The following is a 27,834-nucleotide window of genomic DNA, read 5'->3' on the forward strand; positions in this document are numbered from 1 at the left end:
AGGGTCAATTGGACAAGTGACCATTTTTTAAACTTTCTGTTATAAACACCAGTTGAGCTTGAAATATAAAGGGTATTATCTCAAGGTAAAGTGAACAACTAAGGGTATTAGTTCCATGGTTTTCAAAGACTCCTTGGACCAGCAGTACAAGCATCACACCTTGTTAGAAATGCAAATCCTAGGGCCCTATGCCAAACTTACAAAATCAGAAACTCTAGGTCTGGGGTCCAGGAAGATGTATTTTAACAAGCCTACCAAGTGATTCTAATGCATAGCCCAAGTGTGACAACCACCTTTTTTTTTTTTTTTTTTTTTTGAGATGGAGCTTCATTCTTGTCCCCCAGGCTGGAGTGCAGTGGTACAATCTCGGCTCACTGCAACCTCTGCCTCCCAGGTTCAAGCAATTCTCCTGCCTCAGCCTCTTGAGTAGCTGAGATTCCAGGCATGTGCTACCATGCCCGGCCAATTTTTGTATTTTTAGTAGGGACAGGGTTTCACCATGTTGGCCGGGCTGGTCTCAAACTCCTGACCTCAAGTGATCCACCTGCCTGGCCTCCCAAGTACTAGGATTACAGGCATAAGCCACTGCGCCAAGCTGAGAACCAGCATTTTTATAGACTGGGTGTATTTGTTAGTCATAAAAATTGTTCCTTGGCTGGGAGTAGTGGCTCATGCTTGTCATCCCAGCACTTTGGGAGGCCACATCTGGAGGATCACTTTTGACCCTGTCTCAAAAACAGAAAATAAAAATAAATAAATAAATAAATTAGTTGGGCATGGTGGTGTGCGCCTATAGTCTCAGCTACTCAGGAGACTGAGACAGGAAGATCATTCGAGCCCAGAAGTTGGAAACTGCAGTGAGCTATGATCGTGCCACTGCACTCTAGCCTGGGTGGCAGAGTGAGAACCTGTCTCAAAAAAAAAACAAGTTGTTCTTTGATCTCACCATCCTCTCACAGAGTACTGGTTAGTGCATCTTTTGCTCACTTAGCAATTGAGAGAATTTGTTCTCTAATTCTTTGGTTGTACCTATTTATGGGTGTCTTTATTGGTTTTATAAGTTAATTTTGGCCAGACACGGTGGCTCACACCTATAATCCCAGCACTTTGGGAGGCTGAGGCAGGTGGATCAGAAGGTCAAGAGATCAAGACCATCTCCTGGCCAACCTAGTGAAACCATGTCTCTACTAAAAATACAAAAATTAGCTGGGGTTGGTGGCACATGCCTGTAGTCCCAGCTACTCAGGAGGCTGAGACAGGAGAATCACTTGAACCCAGACAGCAGAGGTTGCAGTGAGCCGAGATCGCGCCACTGCACTCCAGCCTGGCGACAGAGCAAGACTCCATCTCAAAAAAAAAAAAAAAAAAAAGAGTTACTTTTTTATCAAGTATAGATCTGAGTTTACAGTCAAACATTCTTGAGAAAAAGCTGAGTGCAGAGCAAACTGAGCTAAGAGTTATAGGTAGGTATGAAAGAAGTAGAAGACACAGTGTCCATATGCAAAGAAAAGTTTCTCTCTCTTACCCTCTGCCCTATGGTTATGTGTATGCTGACTATGTGTTTCTCTAGTCCTAACCTGCAGCTGATTGAGGGAGACGCAAAGCAGCTGGCTGGAATGATCACCTTTACCTGCAACCTGGCTGAGAATGTGTCCAGCAAAGTTCGTCAGCTTGACCTGGCAAAGGTAATACATCGAGCTTTTCTTTTTTGAGACAGGGTCTTGCTGTGTCGCCCAGGCTGGAGTGCAGTGGTGCAATCACAGCTCACTACAGCCCCAACTTCCTGGGCTCAAGCACTTCTCCCACCTCAGCCTCCTGAGGAGCTAGGACTACAGGCATCCACCACCATGCCCAGCTAGTTTTTGTATTTTTTGTAGAGATGGGGTTTTGCCATGTTACCTGGGCTGATCCTGAACCCCTGGGCTCAAGTTATCCTTCCGCCTTTCGCCGTGTTGGCCAGGCTGGCCTCAAACTCCTGACCTCAGGTCATCTGCCCTCCTCGGCCTCCCAACATGCTGGGATTGCAGGTGTGAGCCACCTTGCCTGGCCAGTAGCTTCTTTACTGCCCTCTACTAACTCAAACATCAAAATGTCAATGGGGCTGTGCGTGGTGACTCACACCTATAATCCCATCACTTTAGGAGGCCAAAACAGGAGGATTGCTTGAGCCCAGGAGTTCAAAACCAGCCTGGGCAACATGGGAGAACCTTGTCTCTACAAAAAAATACAAAAATGAGCTGGGCATGGTGGTGCACACTTATATCCCAGCACTTTAGGAGATTGAGGCAGGCTGATCTCTTGAGTCCAGGAGTTTGAAACCAGCCTAGGCAACATGGCGAAGCCCTGTCTCTACTAAAAAATACAAAAATTAGCCAGGTGTGGTGACGCACACCTATAGTCCCAGCTACTTGGGAGGCCAAGGCAGGAGGATCGCTTAACCCCAAGAGGCAGAGATTGCCGTGAGCCAAGGTCATGCCACTGTACTCCAGCCTGAGTTGCAGAGTGGAGTTGCAAATTAAAAATAAATAAATGAGTTAATAAATGCCAGCTTCTATTAAAAAAAAAAAAAGCTACCACATTAGAGATTAGAAGAGCACCTTCCAATAGAAATCTAATGTGAGATAACAAAGCCAGACAAAAATATCACAGAAAATTTCAGACCAGTAGCTCTTATAATATAGACAGAAAGGCACTCAACAAGCCGGGTGCGGAGGCTCACACTTGTAATCCCAGCACTTTGAGAGGCTGAGACGCGTGGATCACGAGGTCAAGAGATCGAGCCCATCCTGGCTAACACAGTGAAACCCTGTCTCTTAAAAATACAAAAAATTAGCCGGGTGTGGTGGCAGTCGCCTGTAGTCCCAGCTACTCAGGAGGCTGAGGCAGGAGAATAGCATGAATCTGGGAGGCGGAGCTTGCAGTGAGCTGAGATCATGCCACTGTACTCCAGCCTGGGCAACAGAGCAAGACTCTGTCTCAAAAAAAAAAAAAAAAAAAAAAAGAGATACTCAACAAAACCTAGCAAAGCAAGTCTAGCAATATATAAAGAGGATTATATACAATGGCCAAGTGGAATTTATCCTAGGAAGACAAGGTTGATTTAACATCTGAAAATCAATTAAATGTAATGGCCAAGACCACAATTACTTTTGCACCAACCTAATAATACACCATATTAATAGAAAAAAGGACAAAAAACACATGATCACCTTATAGACTCAGAAGAAAACATTTGACAAAATTCTGTGCCCTTTCATGGTAGAAACACTCAACAAATTTGGAATAGCAGGGAACTTCTCAGCCTGATTAAGGGCATCTGGGCCGGGCGCGGTGGCTCAAGCCTGTAATCCCAGCACTTTGGGAGGCCGAGACGGGCGGATCACGAGGTCAGGAGATCGAGACCATCCTGGCTAACACAATGAAACCCCGTCTCCACTAAAAATACAAAAAAATTAGCCGGGCGTGGTGGCGGCGCCTGTAGTCCCAGCTACTCGGGAGGCTGAGGCAGGAGAATGGCAGGAACCCGGGAGGCGGAGCTTGCAGTGAGCCGAGATCGCGCCACTGCACTCCAGCCTGGGCGACAGAGCGAGACTCCGCCTCAAAAAAAAAAAAAAAAAAAAAAGGGCATCTGTGAAAAACCACAGCTGGCCAGGTATGGTGGCTCATGCCTATAATCCTAACGCTTTGGCAGACCAAAGCAGTAGGCTCTCTTGAGGCCAGAAGTTTGAGACCAAACTTTGGAACATAGTGAGACCCTATCTCTACAAAAATTTTTTTAAAAAAACAACCCTCAGCTAACATCATACTTACTGGTGAAAGATGTTATTCTTTCCTCCTAAGATGAGGAACAAGACAAGGGTGTCTTACTATGTCTCTAGAGCAAGCAAGCATGTTTAAAAAAATTTTTTTTTAATATATGAGTTGGTGGCTGTATGGTTCTATCCAGGGCAATTAGGTAAGAAAATGAAGTAGGCCAGGTATGGTGGCTTACTCCTGTAATCTCAGCACTTTGGAAGGCCAAGGCCGGCAGATAGCTTGAGCTCAGGAGTTTGAGACCAGCCTGGGAAACATGGTGAAACCCTGCGTCTACAAAAAATACAAAAACTAGCCAGGCATGGTGGCACACGCCTGTAATCCCAGCTACTTGGGAGGCTGAGGTAGGAGGATAGCTTAGGCCCAGGAGGCAGAGGTTGCAGTAAGCCATGATTGCGCCACTGCACTCCAGCCTGGATCACAGAGTGAGACTGTGTCTAAAAAAAAAGAATGATTTGGCCGGGCGCGGTGGCTCAAGCCTGTAATCCCAGCACTTTGGGAGGCCGAGACAGGCAGATCACGAGGTCAGGAGATCGAGACCAGCCTGGCTAACACGGTGAAACCCCGTCTCTACTAAAAAAAAAATACAAAAAACTAGCCGGGCGAGGTGGCGGGCGCCTGTAGTCCCAGCTACTCGGGAGGCTGAGGCAGGAGAATGGCGTAAACCCGGGAGGCGGAGCTGAGATCCAGCCACTATGCTCCAGCCTGGGGGACAGACCGAGACTCTGTCTCAAAAAAAAAAAAAAAAAAAAAAAAAGAATGATTTGATCACATTATTAAAATTGTATGATACCTGTCAATGGTCTTGATCGTCATCAATAACAGTTGCGTTAACAGTAATGGTGGTGTTTGTGAGATTGCTATTGACAGCTTAAAAGGACATATGGTTGACCAGTTTCAGCTGCTGAATCTCCCTACCTTCTTGAGGGGTGTTTTTGAAAGAATAGGACATTGTTTCTAAGTACCAAATCTTTTTGCAGAACCGCCTCTATCAGGCCATTCAGAGAGCTGATGACATCTTGGACCTGAAGTTCTGCATGGATGGAGTTCAGACTGCTTTGAGGAATGAAGATTATGAGCAGGCTGCAGCCCACATTCATCGCTACTTGTGCCTGGACAAGTCAGTCATTGAGCTCAGCCGACAGGGCAAAGAGGGTCAGCATCCCAAACTGTTGGTTTTTAGTTAAAATCATCTGTGATCTGAAGTAAGCAGACTCGACCAATAAAAACACATCAGTTTTTAGGAAGTTTTCTTTTTTCTTTTTCTTTTTTTTGAGACGGAGTCTCACTCTTGTCAGGATAGAGTGCGGTGGCACGATCTCGGCTCACTGCAACCTCTGCCTTCTGGGTTCAAGCGATTCTCCTGCCTCAGCTTCTTGAGTAGCTGGATTATAGGCACACACCACCACACCTTTCACCATGTTGGACAGACTGGTCTCAAACTCCTGATCTCTGGTGATCTGCCCGCCTTGGCCTCCCAAAGTGCTGGGATTATAGGCTTAAGCTACCGTGCCCAGCCAGGAAGTTTTCTTATCTGGTAGTAGGCCATACGTAGGTCCTGTACCATCCTGGGGCAGGCTTTGTTAAACTAGTCCCCGCTATGTGTGGTTTCACTTTCTGCCATTTCAGTTACCTGCAGCTTCAGTTACTCATGGTCAACCTTAGTCCAAAAATATTAAGGAAAAATTCCAGAAATAAACAACTTACTAGTTTTAAGTTGCTTGCTGTTCTGAGTAGTGTGATAAAATCTTGTGCCATCCTGTCTGTCCCTTTATCACAAGAAGGGTGAGTACGGTACATTAAGATATTTTTTAAAAAGAGGCTATACTTGCATAACTTTTTTTATGGTATATTGTTATATTTTATTATATATTGTTAATCTCTTAATATGTCTAATTTACAAATTAAACTTTATCGTAAATATGCATGTATAGGAAAAAACATAGTATATTCAAGGTTCAGTACTGTCGATGGTTTCGGGCATCCATAATGGTCTTGGAATGGATCCCCTACAGATAAGAAGGGACTACTGTATTCCCATTTTATGGAAAAGGAAGCTGAATCCAGATCTACTGATTCTCTGACCAGCGGGTTCTTTGCACTTGACCATATTGCCTACTCTTAAAATGAAATTCTTAGTCTGATGTTTTAGATCTTCCATGATCTTGACACACCCTGTCTTTCTAGCCTTGTTTAATGGTATTCACTTATGCATCCATTCATTGTGCAAGTATTTCTCAAGCTCCTCCATATGCCACAGAATATGCTACTTGGAATACTCTGCAAATATTCTTTTCATCTTTCTGCTTCTATCACTTCGTATATTTCATTCCCTTTGCGTGGAATGTTTGTTCCTCCTGTGCAGGTGTCAGAATCCTGCCCATCTTCGAGAGGTGGGATGTCACCTTCTCTAGGAAGCCTTTTCTCATTACTTTAACCAGAAATGTGACTTTTTGACACCTTTCTTTTTTTTGAGACGGAATCTCACTCTGTTGCCAGACTGGCATGATCTTGGCTCACTGTAACCTCTGCCTCCCAGGTTAAAGGGATTCTTCTGCCTCAGCCTCCCGAGTAACTGGGACTACAGGCGCACGCCACCACGCCCGGCTAATTTTTGTATTTTTAGTAGAGATGGGGTTTCACCATGTTGGCCAGGATGGTCTCAATCTCTTGACCTTGTGATTCACCCATCTTGGCCTCCCAAACTGCTGGGATTACAGGCGTGAGCCACAGTGCCCATCCTTTGGCACCTTTCTTATGACACATCATGTACTGTATTTCACTATTATTATTTGTGCACAAACTTGATCTCTTCTACTTGATCCTAACTTCTGTGATGGTAGGATCAGGGCTGATTCATCATGTAGTCATATATATTACTAGCACAGCACCTTGCACATAGTAAGTACTTAATACGTATTTGCTGGATGAATAGTATTACACAAAGTGACATGGACCTGACACAGTACCATTCTTTACTTGAATTTTCATTTTCTCCCTGTTGAGCAGGGAGCATGATTGATGCCAACCTGAAATTGCTGCAGGAAGCTGAGCAACGTCTCAAAGCCATTGTGGCAGAGAAGTTTGCCATTGCCACCAAGGAAGGTGATCTGCCCCAGGTGGAGCGCTTCTTCAAGATATTCCCACTGCTGGGTCTGCATGAGGAGGGATTAAGAAAGTTCTCAGAATACCTTTGCAAGCAGGTATGGACCCTGATTGCTTGGCAGGATAATTGTGTGGCTCTCTGCCTGCAGATTGGGGCACTGGATGGATCCACTTTCTATGGATACTTTCTCTCTTCTGGATATGACTCCCCTTACTGCCCTTGCTGTGTAGCCGGGCAGGACTGGATGCGTGTGTTCATTCAACACACCTGTTGCCAGCCTACTGTGTACCAGGCATGGCCAAGACATCTGCCAATGCATATTCATTTCCAACAGACCAGATGAAAGCATATGAAATTAAAATGCAAGTTCTCTGACAAGTTGAATCATTCTTTTTTTTTTTTTTTTGAGATGGAGTTTCACTCTTGTTGCTCAGGCTGGAGTGCAATTGCATGATCTCAGCTCACTGCAACCTCCGCCTCCTGGTTCAAGCAATTCTCCTGCCTCAGTCTCCCAAGTAGCTGGGATTATAGACATACGCCACCACGTCCAGCTTATTTTGTATTTTTAGTACAGACTGGGTTACCCCATGTTGGTCATGCTGGTCTCAAACTCCCAACCTCAGGTGATCCACCCGCCTCAGCATTCCAAAGTGCTGGGATTATAGGTGTGAGCCACCGCGCCCGGCCTGAATCACTCTTTTAAAACTCAAGCAATCCTGCCTCAGCCTCCCAAGCAGTGGAGACTACAGGCACATGCCACCATACGTTGCTAATTTTTTTTTTTTTTTGGAGAAACGGTCTCACTGTGTTACCCAGGCTGGTCTCAAACTCGTGGCCTCAAGCAGTCCTCCCATCTCAGCCTCCCAAAGTCCTGGGACTACCACCCCACCCAGCTGTTTTTTTAGCTATATGTCTATGTGTGTCATTCCCCTCCCACAAAAAAATTCTCTGTCAGACCATTATGATGTCGTTAAGAAAAATGATGCCGTTAAGAAAAATGATGCCGTTCGCTAAGCGCTGACATATTTTATTCTCTAACGTGGTTTGTTAAACAGGGTATAAAACAATATGTTGTCATTCCTGTTTAAAATGAGGGAGTCAGCAATCAAGATATATTTGTATAAGCGTAGGATTTCTTTTGGAAGGGTTAACAATGGTCACTTCTGAAGAAAATTGGGAAATTAAGAGACACAGGTTAGAAGAAGAACCACTTTTCCCTGAATATTCCTTTGTTCCTTTGGAATGTTTAAGTATGCATTTTACTCATTCTAAAAAATTAATGAAAAACAAAATACAGGCCGGGCGCAGTGACTCACGCCTATAATCCCAGCACTTTGGGAGGCTGAGGCGGATGGATTACCTGAGATCAGGAGTTCAGGACCAGCCTGGCCAACATGATGAAACCCCGTGTCTACTAAAAAAAATACAAAAATTATCCAGACGTGGTGGCAGGTGCCTGTAATCCCAGCTACTCGGGAAGCTGAGACAGGAGAATCGCTTGAATCCGGGAGGCAGAGGCTGCAGTGAGCTGAGATTGTGCCATTGCACTCCAGCCTGGGTGACCAGCGAAATTACATCTCAAAAAAAAAAACAAAAAACAAAAAAACCTGCTCTATGGTACTTTTTTTATCAGTATACTTTGCCACCTGGGACCTAGAAATGGCTTCTACCTTTAATCCAGTAAAAGTCCCTTCTGCAGTACCCAGGTTTTGTCCTGCTTGAGAAAGCACTATTAATGATAGCATGCCAGGCATAATGGCTCACATAATTCCAGCACTTTGGGATGCTGAGGCAAGAGGACTGCTTGAGGCCAGGAGTTCGAGACCAGTCTGGGCAACATAGCAGGACCCCATCTCTACAGAAATTTTTAAAAAATTAGCCGGGTATGGTGGCTCTTGCCTATAGTTCCAGCTACTCAGGAGGCTGAGGTGAGAGGATCACTTGAGTCCAGGAGTTCAAGGCCACAGTGAACTACGACTGTGGCTCCCTTGTACTCCAGCCTAGGCAACAGAGCGAGACCCTATCTCTTATTTTAAAAAATGATAGAAAGTTACACTTTGAGATTGTTGGAACTGAGGACTCTCTCCCTTGGCTAATGGCAGTCCATATTTTCCAAGAGAAGAAAATAATGGAAGAGGAGCTACACCATGCTCACATTCCTTGTCCTGCCTGATGCTCAGACTGTCCCTCAAGGGAGTTTCCTCTGTGCTGCCTGGGCTTCTAAACATCAAGGGAAATGTGAAAAAAAAGAAAGCCGATGGGAGGCCTTTTTGGAAAATTGAGACATACCTGGTGTAAGGCTGGCCTTTCTGGGGAATGTATGTGGGTCTTCTCCTTTTTTAGGTGGCCAGTAAAGCTGAGGAGAATCTGCTCATGGTGCTGGGGACAGACATGAGTGATCGGAGAGCTGCAGTCATCTTTGCAGATACACTTACTCTTCTGTTTGAAGGTGAGCCTCTTTCTCCACTCTAGAGAGACTGGAGACATTTCTGTATGACACCTGCATCCTAGCCTTTCTTCTCACCCTTCTAGTTTGATGACTTTAATTTAATCATGTAGTTTACTGTGTATTAATTGAGTGGAGAATTAAATAACTTCCAGATTCAGTGCCTGATAAGCAAAGATTAGAGTCTCTCCAGTGTTTTGATCCTGCCTAACCCTCAAACCCCAAACTCCGTAAGAATAAATTTAACTCTAAAATAAATTACTGAAAAGCGAGTGAAAGTTTATTTTGTAGGAAGAATACTACAACCTTCTTGCTTCCTCCCTTCTAGGGATTGCCCGCATTGTGGAGACAAAGGGACTACCAGGGAGACATACCCTGATCAGGTGAGACAGGGGAGAAGGTGGTAAGCTCAGCAAAGGGGTTTGGTTTGCAGCAGCTTTAGCCAGGAACACTGAGTAGAATAACTTGGGGGGGAACAGTGAAGAAAGGTGCAGACAGGAGAAAAATTAATGCTCAGCACAAACTGGCCTGCATCTTGCCCATTGCCAGCTTACCTTGGACTTGAGGTGTTGTCGAGATGAGGATGGCCTCAGTTCAAGACCAAAACAAATAAAAAGGGCTTCCTGAAAAGAACACAGCAGAAGTAGTAGACCAGTTCTCTATCATAAAATGTGCAACAGTGCCCTCTGGTGATAAAATGACAATTCTGTTTATTGAGGTCCTGTTAAGTGTCCAAGTAATTGTCTCCAATTTCCCCTTCATTCCTCAGATGTTAAAGATAACGTTTGCTTTTTCAGAACTTTATTTTTTCCTTCTTTTGAGCAGAGAAAGTAAAAGTACAACATAGAAATAGGAGTGGCCTCATACAATTGTATTTCTAGAACTCCAGACTAGGACACTATAAACAGTAGTCTATTGGAACACTATTAGCATGACTTTTAAGCACAGTAATAGAAGTGAGTAGTATTAGCATCCAACCCAAAAACAAATCTTTGGCCTGTCATCTTGAAAGCCCACTGCTGGCTTGAAGGGAAGGTAAACCCAGTAAGCAAACTAAACCTAAACATTCTTGTGTGCCAAAAGTTTGGAGTGACCAGCAAGAGGCCAATAGATATGGGAGTGGGGAAGAATATTCTCATTCCTGTGGTATGTTGCAGTTCCGGCATGTTCAGAACAACTTGATGAGAAATTCTACAACAGAAAAAATCGAACCAAGGTAAAAATCCTCTTTTCTTCAGCCCACAAGAGTTTGAATTGGTAACCATGTATATATAATTCAGACGACTCTGTTACAATACTGGAGTACATTCTGAGAAATACATCACTAGGCGACTTCCATTGTGTCAACATCATAGAGTGTACTTAGCCTACTACACACGTAGGCTATATGATGCAGCTTATTGCTCCTAGGCTGTAAACCTGTATGGCATATTACTGTACTGAATACCATAGGCAATTAGAACACAATGGTAAGTACTTGTGTATCTAAACATATCTAAACATAGAAAAGGTACAGTAAAAATACAGTATTATAATATTATGGGAACGCTTTTGTGTATACCAATACAGTTTTTTTTCTTGTTGTTTTGGGGGTTTTTTTTGTTGTTTTTTTTTTTTTTTTGAGATAGGGTCTTGCTTTGTTGCCCAGGCCAGAGTGCAGTATAGTGGTATGATCATGGCTCACTTAGCCTCGACCTCCTAGGCTCAAGCATTCCTCCCACCTCGGCCTTCTGAGTAGCTGGGACCATATGTGTACACCACCACACTGGGCTAATTTTTGTATTTTTTGTAGAGACGAGGTTTTGCCATGTTGCCTAGGCTGGTCTAGAACTCCTGGGCTCAAGTGATTCTCTCACCTCCCAGAGGCTTCCCAAAGTGATGGGATTACAGGCTTGAGCCACCATGCCCAGCCCAGCAATTCATTTTTGACCAAAATGTTCTTATGTAGCATGACTACACTTTTGAAGCCCCCAGAGTGACTCTCCTCTTCCCTTCCCACAAAGGTGACTACTATCCTAAAATTTTAAACTTTTACTTTTTTTTTTTTTTAATTAGAAATAGGGTCTCTGTTTCCCAGGCTGGAGTGAATGGAGTGAAGTGGTACAGCGACAGAATCCCAGCTCACTGTGACCACCAACTCGTGGACTCAGGTGAGCCTCGAGTAGCTCAGCCTCAGCCTCCCGAGTAGCTCCTGACTAGCTAGGATTACAGTCACCACTCCTAGCTAATTTTTTTTTTTTTTTTTTTTTTTTTTTTTTTTTGAGGCAGTCTCGCTCTGTTGCCCAGGCTGGAGTGAAGTGGCGTGGTGTGGTCTCGGCTCACCACAACCTCCACCTCCCAGGTTCAAGCAATTCTCCTGCCTCAGCCTCCCAAGTAGCTGGGACTATAGGTATGTGCCACCACACCTGGTTAATTTTTTTGTATTTTTAGTAGAGATGAGTTTTTTGTTTGTTTGTTTGTTTTTTTGTTTGTCTTAGACAAGAGTCTCACTCTGTTGCCCAGGCTAGAATGCAGTGGCACGATCTCGGCTCCCTGCAAGCTCCACCTCCCGGGTTCACGCCATTCTCCTGCCTCAGCCTCCCATGTACCTGGGACTACAGGCGCCCACCACCTTGCCCAGCTAATTTTTTGTGTGTGTTTTTAGTAGAGACGGGGTTTCACCATGTTAGCCAGGATGGTCTCGATCTCCTGACCTCGCGATCTGCCCGCCTCAGCCTCCCAAAGTGCTGGGATTACAGGCATGAGCCACTGCGCCTGGCCGAGATGAGGTTTTGCCATGTTGGCCAGGCTGGTCTCAAACTCCTGACCTCAGGTGATCCACCCACCTCAGCCTCCCAAAGTGCTGGGATTACAGGCATGAGCCACCATGCTCAGCCAATTTTTTAATTTTTGGTAGAGATGAGGGCTTGCTATGTTGCCCAGGCTGGTCTTAAACCCCAGATGTCAAGTGATCCCCCTGCCTCGGCCTCCCAAAGCACTTACAGGCATGAGCCACTGTAATCCATCCAAACTTTTACTTTTTTTTTTTTTTTTGAGACAGAGTCTTGCTCTGTCGCCCAGGCTGGAGTGCAGTGGCACAATCTCTGCTCACTGCAAGCTCCACCTCCCAGATTCACACCATTCTCCTGCCTCAGCCTCCTGAGTAGCTGGGACTACAGGTGCCCACCACCACACCTGGTTAATTTTTTGTATTTTTAGTAGAGACAGGGTTTCACCATGATAGCCAGGATGATCTTGATCTCCTGACCTCGTGATCTGCCCGCCTCGGCCTCCCAAAGTGCTGGGATTACAGGCGTGAGCCACTGCACCTGGTCATAGATAATCTTTATTCAAACCACAAAAGAGGCCAGGCATTGTGGCTCATGCCTATAATCCCAGCACTTTAAGAGGCCAAGGCAGGAGGATCACTTGAGGCCAGGGGTTTGAGACCAGCCTAGCCAACATGGTAAAATCCCATCTCTACTGAAGATACAAAAATCAGCCAGGTGGGGTGGCACATACCTCTAATCCCAGCTACTAATGTGTCTAAGGCATGAGACTCACTTGAACCTAGAGGTGGAGGTTGCAGTGAGCTGAGATTGCATCACTGCACTCCAGCCTGGGCAACAGAGCAAGACGAATGGCTGGGCACGGTGGCTCATGCCTGTAATCCCAGCACTTTGGGAGACTGATGCGGGTGGATCACAAGGTCAGGAGATCGAGACCATCCTGGCTAACATGGTGAAACCCCATCTGTACTAAAAATACAAAAAATTAGCCGGGCATGGTGGCAGGCGCCTGTAGTCTCAGCTACTCGGGAGGCTGAGGCAGGAGAATGGCGTGAACCCAGGAGGTGGAGCTCGCAGTTAGCCGAGATTGCGCGACTGCACTCCAGCCTGGGCGACACAGTGAGACTGTCTCAAAAAAAAAAGAAAGAAAAGAAAATAGGCCGGGCGCGGTGGCTCACGCCTGTAATTCCAGCACTTTGGGAGGCCGAGGCAGGTGGATCACGAGGTCAGGAGATCGAGACCATCCTCCCTTATACAGTGAAACCCCGTCTCTAGTAAAAATACAAAAATTTATCTGGGCATGGTAGTGGGCACCTGTAGTTCCAGCTACTCGGGAGGCTGAGGCAGGAGAAATGGCATGAACCCAGGAGGTGGAGGTTGCAGTGAGCCGAGATTGCACCACTGCACTCCAGCCTGGGCAACAGAGCAGGACTCCATCTCAAAAAAAAAAAAAGAGGCCAGGCACGGTGGCTCACACCTGTAATCCCAGCACTTTAGGAGGCTGAGGCAGGTGGATAACGAGGTCAGGAGATCGAGACCATCCTGGCTAACACGGTGAAACCCTGTCTCTGCTGAAAATACAAAAAATTAGCCGGGCGTGGTGGCAGGCACCTGTACTCCCAGCTACTCAGAAGGCTGAGGCAGGAGAATGGCAAGAACCTAGAAGGCGGAGCTTGCAGTGAGCCAAGGTTGCGCCACTGCACTCCAGCCTGGGCGACAGTGAGACTCTGTCTCAAGAAAGAAAAAGAAAAGAAAAGGAAACAGGCTGGGCGCGGTGGCTCATGCCTGTAATTCCAGCACTTTGGGAGGCTGAGGCGGGTGGATCACAAGGTCAGGAGATTGAGACCATCCTTCCTTATATGGTGAAACCCCATCTCTAATAAAAATACAAAAAATTATCCAGGCATGTAGTCTGTAGTCCCAGCTACTCAGGAGACTGAGGCAGGAGAAATGGTGTGAACCCAGGAGGTGGAGCTCACAGTTAGCCGAGATTGCGCGACTGCCCTCCAGCCTGGGCGACACAGTGAGACTCCATCTCAAAAAAAAAAAAAAGAAAGAAAGAAAATAAAAGAAAAGAAGACACACCTCCCAACCTTTTATTTAGGTCTGGCAGAATTTTAGGGAGTGAATGATTTAGGTGAAACAGGTAAATGGAAAATGTGGTTGACACCTGTCTCTGAATCTAATTGGGCCAGCCGAGCTAGGAGGGCCATCTGGCAGAGCTGTTCCTTATGGGCCCAGTGGGGAGGGGGAATTCAGGACTCTGTTTTCCCTGTAGCTCTTGTGTCTAAGGGAATCCACTGTCCTCCTGTTCCTTCTGCTCCATGTGTCTCAGAGAACTGGACCCCATCCTGACTGAGGTCACCCTGATGAATGCCCGCAGCGAGCTCTACTTACGCTTCCTCAGGAAGAGGATTAGCTCTGATTTTGAGGTGGGGGACTCCATGGCCTCGGAAGAAGTGAAGCAAGGTAAAAATATTTCCCATATTTTTGGGGAGGGTTGAGATATAATCGGCAGTGTTTCTTAATAGTTAAGCCACAGATCTCTTATTAAGGAAACAACTGGGACTTATTAGCCCCTGGTGGTCTGTAGACAAATTGACTCCCAGGAGGAAATCTAAATGTACTGGATTTTAGAATTGGACTAGATCTTTGAGGCCATCTAATCACTTTACAGATGAAGACACTGATGCCCTGTTTTAAATTGTATAGATAGAAATTATACTTCAGTAAAGTGTTTTGTTGTTGTTGTTGTTGTTGTTGTTGTTTTAAAAAAAAAAACAAAGTACATAGGCCGGGTGCGGTGGCTCACATCTGTAATCCCAGCTCTTTGGGAGGCCAAGGTGGGTGGATGTCAGAGTTTGAGACCAGCCTGACCAATATGGTGAAACCCCATCTCTACTAAAAATAAAAAAATTAGCTGAGCGTGGTGCCATGCACCTGTAGTCCCAGCTACTCGGGAGGTTGAGACAGGAGAATTGCTTGAACTCCAGGGGTTGAAGGTTTCATAGAGCCGAGATCGCGCCACTGCACTCCAGCCCAGGCAACAGAGCCAGACTCTGTCTCAGGAAAAAAAAAAAAAAAAAAGAGTATATAATGTACAGGAATCCTCCTGTCCCTTTCAGTCTCCCAGTTCCCCTAGTCACAATTTTTCAAGGAATAATTTACATTGGTAAGAAACGGGGCTGGGTGCAGTGGCTCATACCTGTAATCCCAACGCTTTGGGAGGCTGGGGAGGAGAATTGCTTGCTCAGTTCAAGACCAGCCTGGGCAACATGACAAGACCTTGTCACTATATTAAAAGAAAAATTTTGGCTGGGTATGGTGGCTCACGCCTAATCCCAACACTTTGGGAGGCCGAGGAGGAAGGATCGCTTGAGCCCAGGAGTTTGAGACCAAGCCTGGTCAACATAGTGAAACCCCATCTCTAAAAATTTCAATTAAATAATAAAAGATAAACACTTTTTAAAAATTTTGTAAAGGTATGCTGGAGTCCAATTTCATTTACAGATTGACTCACTAGGTTTTTAAGATAACCATTTAATTCCTGCTGGCTACTAAAGCAAGAGTTAAAGGAAAAAAAAATCCTGCTGGACAAATATATGCAGGGTTCTTTGGACTGGGGACTTGAGACCTACCCAGCATCTGTGGCATTCCGCATAGCTTGTGCCAATAATACGTGGCAGGGGCGTTACAGAATCAGTGTATAAAGGAAATTGTTTGCTCATTTGGAGTTCGCTTGTTGATGTCAATGATGACTATCATTTGATCTTAGCCAAAAGACCGAGAAGCAATAATGATGACTATCACTGTTCAGAGCTGTGCTGCCCAATACGTAGCCATTCATGAATTGAAATTCAAATTCAAATTTAATTACAATTAAATAAAATTTTAAATCCATCCTTCTCACCTGGATTCTGGGGAATAAAAGAATTTTAATAAAACAAATAAAAATATTCAGTTCCTAAGTTACGTTCATCACATTTCTTTTTTTTTTTTTTTTTTTTTGAGACGGAGTCTCGCTCTATCGCCCAGGCTGGAGTGCAGTGGCCAGATCTCGGCTCACTGCAAGCTCCGCCTCCCGGGTTTGCGCCATTCTCCTGCCTCAGCCTCCAGAGTAGCTGGGACTACAGGCGCCGCCACCATGCCCGGCTAATTTTTTTGTATTTTGGTAGACACGGGGTTTCACCGTGTTAGCCAGGATGGTCTTGATCGCCTGACCTCGTGATCCGCCCGTCTCGGCCTCCCAAAGTGCTGGGATTACAGGCTTGAGCCACCGCGCCCGGCCCGTTCATCACATTTCAAGTGCTCAATCACTAACATGACCGATGGCTACTATATCAGATAACAGATACGGAATGTTTTCTCTTTTCTTGTTGTTTGTTTATTTTTTGTAGAGACAGAGTATTGCTCTATTACCCAGGCTGGTCTCAAAACTCCTGGACCCAAGTGATCCTCCCACCTTGACCTCTCAAAGTGCTGGGATTACAAATGTGAGCCACCACACCTGACCAAAATATTTTCATTATCACAGAAATTCTGTTGGACAATACTGGTGTAGAGAATGAAATATTCTCTACACCAGTATTTTTGTCTTTGCCATGGAAACTTAACATCTTTTGACTCCTATTAATTAATCCTAAGGGAATAATGGAAAAGGAGTAAAAAGTTTTTCGTACAAAAGTATTCACTATAATCTCCAATTATTGTGATATTCTGTTATCTCCAGTAATGGCAAAACATTTGGAAATAACCAGATGTCTAAAAATAGAGTGGTTTTTTTTCTCAATTTCACATGAAACAACATAAAAGTTAAAAATAAGGCCGGGCACGGTGGCTCACACCTGTAATCCCAGCACTTTGGGAGGCCGAGGCGGGCAGATCACCTGAGGTCAGGAGTTTGAGACCAGCCTCAACATGGAAAAATCCTATCTCTACTAAAAATACAAAATTAGCCAGGCGTGGTGGTGCATGCCTATCATCCCAGCTACTTGGGAGGCTGAGGCAGGAGAATTGCTTGAACCTGGGAGGTGGAGGTTGCAGTGAGCTGAGATCATGCCATTGCACTCCAGCGTAGGCAACAAGAACGAAACTTCGTCTCAAAAAAAAAAAAAAAAAAAAAGTTGAGTAGTTTTTAAAATGTGGATTATGCACCTGATTAAATGCCACATAGTCATGAAAAATAAGGTAGATGAAAACATGGAAAATATTTATGATATACTTTTTTAAAGCAGAATTCAAAATTGCTATCTGTATCGTGATTATAACCATGTAAAATATGTACATATTTGCAAGAAAGACTAGAAAGAAACCTGAAAAAATGAAAAAAGTTGCTCTGTTTCCCTTGGGGAAAAAAAAATGAGTATTCCTTTCTTGGCTGTCCCCTAGAGCACCAGAAGTGTCTGGACAAACTCCTCAATAACTGCCTTTTGAGCTGTACCATGCAGGAGCTAATTGGCTTATATGTTACCATGGAGGAGTACTTCATGAGGGAGACTGTCAATAAGGTAGGACATAGGACTCATCTCTTGGAAATGGGGTTTCCGGTCCAAGAAGCCAGGCTAAAGGAAATGCATGAGGCATGTCATATTTTTTGGTCCCGCTTCGAGAATACTCTTTCATGCAGATTGAGTGGAACCATTTTGTATGGTTAGAGAGCATCTTTGGAGTCGTGCTCTTTGTATACCCAGCTAGGACCTCCTTCCCAAGAATTACAAAAGAACAGCTCAGCTCTCCAGGGAACCCACTTGTTCCCTGCCTCCCTGAAGGTTTGTGGGTAAGGAGCCTCAGGGAAGTAGGGCCTCTGCAGATGTCTTACACCCCCCAGGTAATGGATCTCTGCAGAGCTAAGGCCCAAAATATTTAATTTGTTCACCTAGTGATCAATAGGGAAGTGAGCTATTTTGACAAGGAGGATGCACATGAGTTCGTGACCAGAACACGCCATGTTGGGAGAAACATGGACAAGGTACAGAAAAGGGAGCAGAGCTAGGGCCATCCAGAATCATCTAGAAGATGACATGCACAACTGGGACCCTCAGTGTTGACTTTGCCTTTTGGGTAGGCTGTGGCTCTGGACACCTATGAGAAAGGCCAGTTGACATCCAGCATGGTGGATGATGTCTTCTACATTGTTAAGAAGTGCATTGGACGGGCTCTGTCCAGCTCCAGCATTGACTGTCTCTGTGCCATGATCAACCTCGCCACCACAGAGCTGGAGTCTGACTTCAGGTACAGTTGACTCCCTTTCTCCTTTCTAGGCAGAAAGGCCCTTCCTGTTGATTCCCGAGGCCCATTTGTTTCTGCCCTTTGTCCTCATGATTCTAGTTAAGTTCTATACGGGACATAAGCTCCTATCTCTAAGATAGTATCCTTGGCTCCAGGAAGCTGTTGATCAGCCATATATCTCATAGGCCAATTTCTGTTCCCTGGACTAGACTGAAGGAGCTATGGGCCCTTAGACGGAGGAGAGAGAACAGGCAGTTCAGATGAATAATACCACCACTAGGTACCATTGTCAGCACCATGCTAACCTCCTGCTCTTTTGAGGTCCTAATAACAACCCTATGAGGTAGGTACTATTAGCTCTGTTTTATAGATGAGGAAACTGGGCTTTAGGGAGATTGCATCCTCGTCAAAGATCCACCACTTAGGAGTAAGAGGTAGAATCCAGAACTGAGTGACTCAAAACCTGTTCTCAACTCCTACATGGTACTGCATTCACTAAGCCGCACAGCTTTTTTTTTTTTTTTTTTTTTTTTTTGAGACGGAGTCTTGCTCTGTCACCCAGGCTGGAGTGCAGTGGCCAGATCTCAGCTCACTGCAAGCTCTGCCTCCCGGGTTCACGCCATTCTCCTGCCTCAGCCTCCCGAGTAGCTGGGACTACAGGAGCCCGCCACCTCGCCCGGCTAGTTTTTTGTATTTTTTAGTAGAGACGGGGTTTCACCATGTTAGCCAGGATGGTCCCGATCTCCTGACCTCGTGATCCGCCCGTCTCGGCCTCCCAAAGTGCTGGGATTACAGGCTTGAGCCACCGCGCCCGGCCAGCTGCACAGCTTTGTTGGAGTGCAGTGGTGATGGCTAAAAGCCTCATAAGCAATGGAGATTGGCCAGTCTCCTCTGTATGTTCTTGTCACATCAGTGTCCTTGAGGGGTGCTGGTTACTTTCATACCCTGGCTCCTCAGGTCTCCTACAGTGGTCTTAAGGACTGGTTATACCCCCTAAAAGAGCACCTTGTGCTGCTGCATCAGGGTGGTGGACACGGGTCTTTCTGTCCTGGTGGCCAAGTTGAGCACTGTCAATCCCTCTATACCATCCTGTCCCCCAGGGATGTTCTGTGTAACAAGCTGCGGATGGGCTTCCCGGCCACTACCTTCCAGGACATCCAGCGCGGGGTGACAAGTGCCGTGAACATCATGCACAGCAGCCTCCAGCAAGGCAAATTTGACACAAAAGGCATCGAGAGTACTGACGAGGCGAAGCTGTCCTTCCTGGTAGGTACCCCACAGCTCACGAGCTGGGTTGGTTTATCTTGAGAGGTTACACTATGACTGCTAAGCCACAGTATAGTTGGCCTCTAGCTAGAGACCTCTCCTCCAGTGTCTATATAGAAGGAAAATTTCTCCTTTAAGAGAAGTTCCTCCTAGAAGGTTCTGAAATGATTTCTTACTCAGGGATGTATTCTGAACAGCCTGAGCCACAACAGAGGCTGGGCTGCCCAGCTATCACCTAGCATTCATTCCCCAGAGTGCTGCCCAGCTGCTGAGGAGCCCACTGACTGTCAAGCTTGGCTTGCATCTGCCACAGAACCAACTGCACCATCTGTGCCAGGCCACCAGACTGCTTCTCTGAGGAGAGGCCCGCAGCATGGGCAGGCGCCAGTCCTTCAGGCCTGCCAGCACTGCTCTACTAGCACATGTCTTAGGCTTTCAATTCCTCTGGAAAGGAGGCCTTATTAAAGCCCTTAGCTACCTGGAACGACAGATGTGATAAAGCAGCAAGCCTTGCCGTTGTGTGGAAAGGAGAAGCACAGAAGGATGAAAAGATTTGTACAAAGCAACAACCAGTTTATGATGAGCCAGAGAGAATACAAATGAGTCCTAAGCTCAGGATCAGGCCTCTCTGGCACATGCTGTCTTAGCACGCACGGGAGTAGCACAGTCCAGGTCCATTCTGCTCCATCCCCCACATTGGCCACACTCTGAGTCTTGACTCCTGAGGCTCAGAGCCTGAAAGAAACATCTAGTAGCAGAGCTGTCATCTGTAGTTCACAGGTGGGGTTGGATGCAAAAATGTTCACGTGCATTTTTCTGGACACAGGGTCCTTAGCTTTTATTACGCTTTTTTTTTTTTTTTTTTGAGATGGAGTCTTGCTCTTGTTCCCCAGGCTGGAGTGCAATGGTGTGATCTTGGCTCACTGCAACCTCCGCCTCACCGGTTCAAGTGATTCTCCTGCTTTAGGCTCCTAAGTAGCTAGGATTACAGGCATGCACCACCACACCTGGCTAATTTTTTTTTAGTAGAGACTGGGTTTTGCCACGTTGGCCAGGCTGGTCTCGAACTTCTGACCTCAAGTGATCCACCCATCTTGGCCTCCCAAAGTGTTGGGATTACAGGCATGAGCCACCGTGCCTGGCTATCATATTCTTAAAAGGATCTGTGACCCCCAAAAGAGTTCAGAGCTGTTACTTTCAGAGACAGAAGCCTGAACTTGCTAATATCTACCAATCCCTGTGCAGAGGAACCCCTAGTAGCAGGTTATGAGACAGATCCAATACGAAAGCTGTTTAGGCAGCCCCACTCTCTTCCTGTCATAGAAAATGTTCGCCCTGGACATGGTTTCTGTCAATCTAGGATATGACGGTTGCTGCCAAAAACAGATCAGATCCAAAAAACTGTTGCCTGTGAAATTTGTTACCTTTGGAGAACTTTGCCAAAATGCCCAGCAACCAGCATCACATCATGAACCAACTTAAATTTTTATTTTGTTTGTATTCTTTGATTTTATTTACAGAACTTACTTTCATTTCTGTGCTCAGAAATAATCATTGGCTTGCTGCCTACCACATCAAAGCTAGATGTCTTCGTTTAACCCTCCTAAATCTAACCCATCCCACCTTTTCAGTTCCATTTTCCACCACTTGACTACACGTCTCCAAAACCAGCCAGTGCATGTTCGCTCTGTGAGGACCTCCCATTAACACAGTTTCATTGTTTGAGGCCCCAGAAGATAAGACCAAAAAGAAAGGCAATGCTAAATGCTTGGTGACAGGTTTCTGGTTTTCCTGACACCAAGGATTTAAAATGTCATCACTCCCATTGCAGGGCCTATTTTTTATGTCACCTTGATTCATCTGGCTGTCAAGATGAATTCTCCAACTGTACTGACATCATGCACTGTGGGTAGGGAATAAGCCCAGTGAATCCACGCTTGCTAGGGCTGTCAGTACAGGGGAAACTTTGAAATCAATACCATTTGAACTCAAATCCATAAGTCCTCATGACAATTATTCTTGGTGCTCTTAAATGCCTTGGAAACACTTATGGCCTTCATCCTTCAGCTGTCATGACAGGACAGTTATTTGGAAACTTGTGACATTAGAGGCCTCATGTTATGGCATATTAAAGAAAGACCTTTAGGCTTATCTGTCCACATCAGAGTGGCCTAAGCAGCACTGTCAGCATCATGACTTTCAGCATTGGCTGCAGGACACTGACAAGGGAAGCACTCTGGGGAAGATGAGAGGGACTTCCTAATCACAGCCCCTGGGGTTCTGAGATCCTCCTTTTACGCTGAAATCCGGAAGCTCCTGACTCATGTCTCGAAGTCTGACTCCTCCTTACCTCACCCCTGCCTTCCTGATCATGCCCCTAGCACACCAGTTCACAAGCAGTGGGATCCCCAGGCCCTCTATTTCCTCCCACACATGGCCTCTAGATGAGTATTCTCGAACCACGGCTGTGCTCATGTGGCATTTACCTGCTTTAAAAATCCTCAGTACCAGCCCACTGTCCACAGGTCACAGGGCTAACTTTGGAGCAGAGCACCCAAGTCCCCGTCAGGCTCTGCCCCTCGCAGCTCTACGTCCTGCCACTTCCCTTCACGTGTCTGTGAACTGAGTCTGCTATTTCCCAAATACCTTTTTGTGTTTTCTGCTATTCTGCACTTGCTTATATTATCCCCTTTCCAGAATATGTTCATTCACTGTCTTACTCATTCCACAAATATTTATTGAGAAACTTCTAAATTTCAGGCACTGTTCTGGGTTCTAGAGCTACACTGCCCAACATAGTAGCCACCAGCCACAGGTAGCTATTGAAATTTACATTTAAATTAAAAATCCACTTCCTGAGTTGTACTAGCTAAGCTTCAGGTGCTCAATAGCCACATATGGCTGGGGGCTACCGTACCAGACAGTGCAGTTAGAATATTTCCATCAACCAGAAAGGAAGACAGTGCTGTATAGACATGCAGTGGTGAAGAAAACAGGCTAGATCCATGCAGACAAGAAATAGATAAACCGGACAATGTCAGGAAATCCTAAGGACTGTTAAGAAAATATCAAGGCCGGGCGCGGTGGCTCAAGCCTGTAATCCCAGCACTTTGGGAGGCCGAGACGGCAGATCACAAGGTCAGGAGATCAAGACCATCCTGGCTAACACGGTGAAACCCCATCTCTACTAAAAAATACAAAAAACTAGCCGGGCGAGGTGGCGGGCGCCTGTAGTCCCAGCTACACAGGAGGCTGAGGCAGGAGAATGGCATAAACCCGGGAGGCGGAGCTTGCAGTGAGCTGAGATCCGGCCACTGCACTCCAGCCTGGGTGACAGAGCGAGACTCCGTCTCAAAAAAAAAAAAGAAAATATCAGCCGGGCACGGTGGCTCAAGCCTGTAATCCCAGCACTTTGGGAGGCTGAGACGGGCGGATCACAAGGTCAGGAGATCGAGACCATCCTGGCTAACACGGTGAAACCCCGTCTCTACTAAAAAATACCAAAAACTAGCCGGGTGAGGTGGCGGGCGCCTGTGGTCCCAGCTACTCCAGAGGCTGAGGCAGGAGAATGGCGTAAACCCGGGAGGCGGAGCTTGCAGTGAGCTGAGATCCGGCCACTGCACTCCAGCCTGGGCGACAGAGCCAGACTCAGTCTCAAAAAAAAAAAAAAAAAAAAAAAGAAAATATCAAATAGGACAGTGAGCTAGAGAGAGGCTGATGGGGGTGGAGAAATGTTCTCACCTTCATCTCCTGTCAGAATTGTGTTCTACCCTTTTATGTTCAGCTCAGCTACCAACTCTGCCATGGAACCTTCCTTGAATGCCTCACACCAAAACAGTTTGTTCTTTCCTCTCATTGGCCAGAGCAATTAGTGCCCTAATACTTTTGCCCCATGCTACTTTTTTTTTTTTTTGGAGATGGAGTTTCGTTCTTGTTGCCCCAGCTGGGGTGCAATAGTGCGATCTTGGCTCACTGCAACCTCCACCTCACAGGTTCAGGCGATTCTCCTGCCTCAGCAACCCCAGTAGCTGGGATTACAGGCACCTGCCACCACGCCCGACTAATTTTTGTATTTTTAGTAGAGACGGGGTTTTGCCATGTTGGCCAGTCTGGTCTCGAACTCCTGACCTCAGGTGATCCACCCATCTCGGCCTCCCAAAGTGTGGGATTACAGGAGTGAGCCACCGTGCCCATGCTACTTTTATCATTGGTATTTCTGCACCTAGTCTGTAAGGCAGTCGTGTTATGAAAAAAGTCATCTTTGGACCAGAGTAGGGAGACCTGAATTCATTTTTTTAGTTTATTTGTTTATTATAAAGGATATTATATAGGATATAGATGAAGAGATGAAGAGGGCAAATTATGGGGGAAGGGGTATGGAGCTTCCATGCCCCCAGGTGGCCACTCCCCAGGAACCTCCACCTGTTTATCCATCTGGAAGCTCAGAGACCCAAATTCTAAGCCTGGCTCCAGCTTTGTGGCCTTGTCACTCTGAGTGTCTGTCCCTTATCCTGCTTTATTATACTTCCTGACATTATATAATGCATTTGTTTACTATCTGGCTTCCCTTCTGGAATGTCAGTTCTGTGAGGGGTAGACCATGTCTGTTCTGTTAATTACTTTCTCTCAGTGCCCAGAACCATGCCTGACACATCCAGGTGCTCAGTAAATATTTGCTGAATCAGTTGCTGTCTGACCTTGGTGAATCCTTTTACTTTTTTTTTTTTTTTTTTGAGACGGAGTTTTGTTCTTGTCACCCAGGCTGGAGTGCAGTAGCGCAATCTCAGCTCACTGCAACCTACACCTCCTAAGTTCAAGCAATTCTCCTGCCTCAGTCTCTCGAGTAGCTGGGATTACAGGCGCCTGCCACCATGCCCAGCTAATTTTTTGTAGTTTTAGTAGAGACAGGGTTTCGCCATGTTGGACAGGCTAGTCTTGAACTCCTGACCTCTTGATCCACCTGCCTCGGCCTCCCAAAGTGCTGGGATTACAGGCGTGAGCCACCGCGCCTGGCCAAATCATTTTACCTTCTGAGGAGTCTCATTTCCTCCCATGTACTGGGCTTGATAATATGTGTTCTGTGGGGGTATTTGGCAGACTCCATGAGTTAAAGAATGAGACAATACCTCATAGGTGGCAGGCTCTGTGGAAGCTTTTCTTTAATGAATGTCAGGCTTTGTGTCACTGACCTGGGGCTTGACCATTTGGAGCCTCAAAACTTATCCCAGACCTGTATGCCTGAGTCATTTCTGCTCTGTAGGTAACAGTACAAGAAGACCTGAAACCTGAGCTCACTGACTCTGAGGTCCTGATAGCTTTAGGCTCCCTGGTATCAGGCACAGAAGAAAGGGCCAGCCTGCTTCCCCATTCTGCCCAATCCAAGATCTGAGCGTCCTGCTCAGATGTAGCGGTGTGGGCTTTCACTAGCCCGAGTCTGAACTCCAGCCAGCCCTTCTCTGAGCTTCATGGAGCGCAGCTGTCAGCCAGTCTGGCATTGGAGTGGGTGGCAGGCACAGTCGGCAGGAAGTCACGTTCTTCCTTCCTCATCTCCCAGGTGACTCTGAACAACGTGGAAGTCTGCAGTGAAAACATCTCCACTCTGAAGAAGACACTGGAGGTACAAGGGAAATTGCCTATCGGTGGTCAGCAGCCACTTTTTCCCATGTCGAGAGAGAGCCCTATACACACATCATGGTGAAGATGCTTATCCTGGTGACGTTGAGCCACACTCGAGGGGATTTCTTGGTGACTGACATGATAGCAAGGCATCCTTGGACCAGGGGGAAAAGCTCAAGAGTTGGAAGATCAGAATTCAAATTAGATCTTCCAGGCAAGGCACAGTGGCTCATGCCTGTAATCCCACACTTTCGGAGGCCAAAGCGGGTGGATCACTTGAGGTCAGGAGTTTGAGACCAGCCTAGCCAACATTGCGAAACCCCATCTCTACTAAAAATACAAAAATTAGCTGGGCATGGTGGCAGACGCCTGTAATCCCAGCTACTTGGGAAGCTGAGGCAAGAGAATCGCTTGAACCCAGGAGACGGAGGTTGCAGTGAGCTGAGATCGTGCCACTGCACTCCAGCCTGGGGGACAGAACAGACTCTGTCTGAAAATAACACACACACAAATTAGATCTTCCAGCACACAGTTGGCGTGTGACCTTGGCCAAGTTTCTTAGCCCTCTGAGCCTCAGTTCTCTCATCTACGAAATAAGATACATAGCTCCATCCTGCCCTAATTTGGGTTTCTTTGCTAGCCCAATGAAAAAACAGGATCGAGGCCAAGTGGCTCATACCTATAAGCTCAACATTTTGGGAGGCCAAGGCAGGAGGATTACTTGAGGCCAGGAGTTTGAGACCAGCCTGGGCAATGTAGTGAGACCTCATCTCTACCAAAAAAAAACAAAACAAAACAAAAAAAAAAACTTTTTTTAAAATCAGGATCAGGGCCGGGTGAGGTGGCTCACGCCTGTAATCCTAACACTTTGGGAGGCTGAGGCAGGTGGATCATGAGGTCAGGAGTTCAAGACCAGCCTGCCCAAGATGAAACCCCATCTCTATTAAAAATACAAAAACTGAGCCAGCCGTGGTGGCAGCTGCCTGTAATCCCAGCTACTCGGGAAGCTGAGGCAGATAATTGCTTGAACCCGGGAGGCAGAGGTTACAGTGCAAGATTGCATCACTGCACTCTAGCCTGGGCGACAGAGGGAGATTCTGTCTTTAAAAAAAAAAAAAAAAAGCCGGGCGCGGTGGCTCACGCCTGTAATCCCAGCACTTTGGGAGGCCGAGGCGGGCGGATCACAAGGTCAGGAGATCGAGACCACGGTGAAACCCCGTCTACTAAAAATACAAAAAATTAGCCGGGCGCGGTTGTGGGCGCCTGTAGTCCCAGCTACTCGGGAGGCTGAGGCAGGAGAATGGCGTGAACCCGGGAGGCGGAGCTTGCAGTGAGCTGAGATCGCGCCACTGCACTCCAGCCTGGGAGACAGAGCGAGACTCCGTCTCAAAAAAAAAAAAAAAAACCGGGATCAAAAGCACCTTATAAAAATGACAAATCCCTGTATAAATGTAGGAGATTAAGATAAGGTTTGCCTAATCCTATACAAAGCTGGTAGCTGTTGTTTTTTAGAGGAAGGCAGCAGAGTATAGTGGAAATTGCTTGGGCTTTTAAGCCAGACACGCCAGGTTCAAATCTTCATTTGACCACTGCCCAGCTGTGTGGCCTTAGGCAAAAGTTCTGTAACCTCAGTCTCCTCATTCATAAAAGAGGATAATGACCTCTGTGCCACAGGACTGTTACGAGATGAATGTGATAACATGAACCACTTAGTACATGAGAGGCATGCAGTGGTACTTATTAGTTGTATTAACAGTTAAAAATAATAATAGCTGGGCCGGGGGGTGACTCATGCCTGTAATCCCAGCACTTTGGGAGGCTGAGGCGGGTGGATCACCTGAGGTCAGGAAGTCGATACCAGTCTGGCCAACATGATGAAACCCTGTCTCTACTAAAAATACAAAAAAATCAGCTGGGTGTGGTGGCATGCGCCCATAATCCCAGCTATTCGGGAGGCTGACACAGGAGAATCGCTTGAACCCCGGAGGTGGAGGTTGCAGTGAGCCGAGATTGCATCACTGCACTCCAGCCTGGGCGACAACAGCGAAACTCCATCTCAAAATAACAGTAGCTGGGTGGCTTGTGCCCATAGTCCCAGCTACTTGGGACCCTGAGTCAGAAGGATTGCTTGAGGCCAGGAGTTCAAGGCCAGCCTGGGCAACATAATGAGACCCCCCATCACTTAAAAAGGAAAAATAGGCTGGGCGCAGTGCCTTATGCCTATAATCCCGGCACTTTGGGAGGCCAAGGCAGGTGGATCACAGGTTAGGCATTCAAGCCTGGCCAAGATGGTAAAGCTCTGTCTCTACTAAAAATACAAAATATAAAATTTAGCTGGGCACGGTGGCGAATGCCTGTAATCCTAGCTACTCAGGAGGCTGAGGCAGGAGAATTGCTTGAACCCAGGAGGCGGAGGTTGCAGTGAGCCAAGATCATGCCACTTCACTCTAGCCTGGGCAACAGAGTAAGACTCCATCTCAAAAGAAAAAAAAGATAAAAATAGTGGCCAGGTGTGGTGGCTAACACCTATAATCCCAGCACTTTGGGAGGCCAAGGCAAGTGGATCATCTGAGGTCAGGAGTTCGAGACCA

General features: G+C 46.4%; 2 protein-coding genes across 2 annotated transcripts in view; both read left to right on the plus strand.

Annotated features, from left to right (window-relative positions):
- AARS1 (alanyl-tRNA synthetase 1) overlaps positions 1-27,834 on the plus strand; it is a 370,792-nt gene that overhangs the window by 85,497 nt on the left and 257,461 nt on the right. The gene's annotated exons all lie outside the window — the stretch shown is intronic.
- COG4 (component of oligomeric golgi complex 4) overlaps positions 1-27,834 on the plus strand; it is a 40,067-nt gene that overhangs the window by 3,603 nt on the left and 8,630 nt on the right. The window contains exons 3-13 of the mRNA XM_050775039.1: positions 1,571-1,685; positions 4,794-4,968; positions 6,823-7,016; positions 9,263-9,368; positions 9,694-9,748; positions 10,396-10,581; positions 14,469-14,602; positions 17,522-17,640; positions 18,198-18,364; positions 19,462-19,627; positions 25,182-25,244. Of these exons, the coding sequence (XP_050630996.1) occupies positions 1,571-1,685; positions 4,794-4,968; positions 6,823-7,016; positions 9,263-9,368; positions 9,694-9,748; positions 10,396-10,581; positions 14,469-14,602; positions 17,522-17,640; positions 18,198-18,364; positions 19,462-19,627; positions 25,182-25,244 (1,480 nt within the window). The remainder of the gene's footprint in view (positions 1-1,570; positions 1,686-4,793; positions 4,969-6,822; positions 7,017-9,262; positions 9,369-9,693; positions 9,749-10,395; positions 10,582-14,468; positions 14,603-17,521; positions 17,641-18,197; positions 18,365-19,461; positions 19,628-25,181; positions 25,245-27,834) is intronic.

This window comes from Macaca thibetana, chromosome 20 (genome assembly GCF_024542745.1).
Source record: "Macaca thibetana thibetana isolate TM-01 chromosome 20, ASM2454274v1, whole genome shotgun sequence".
NCBI classification, from domain to species: domain Eukaryota; kingdom Metazoa; phylum Chordata; class Mammalia; order Primates; family Cercopithecidae; genus Macaca; species Macaca thibetana.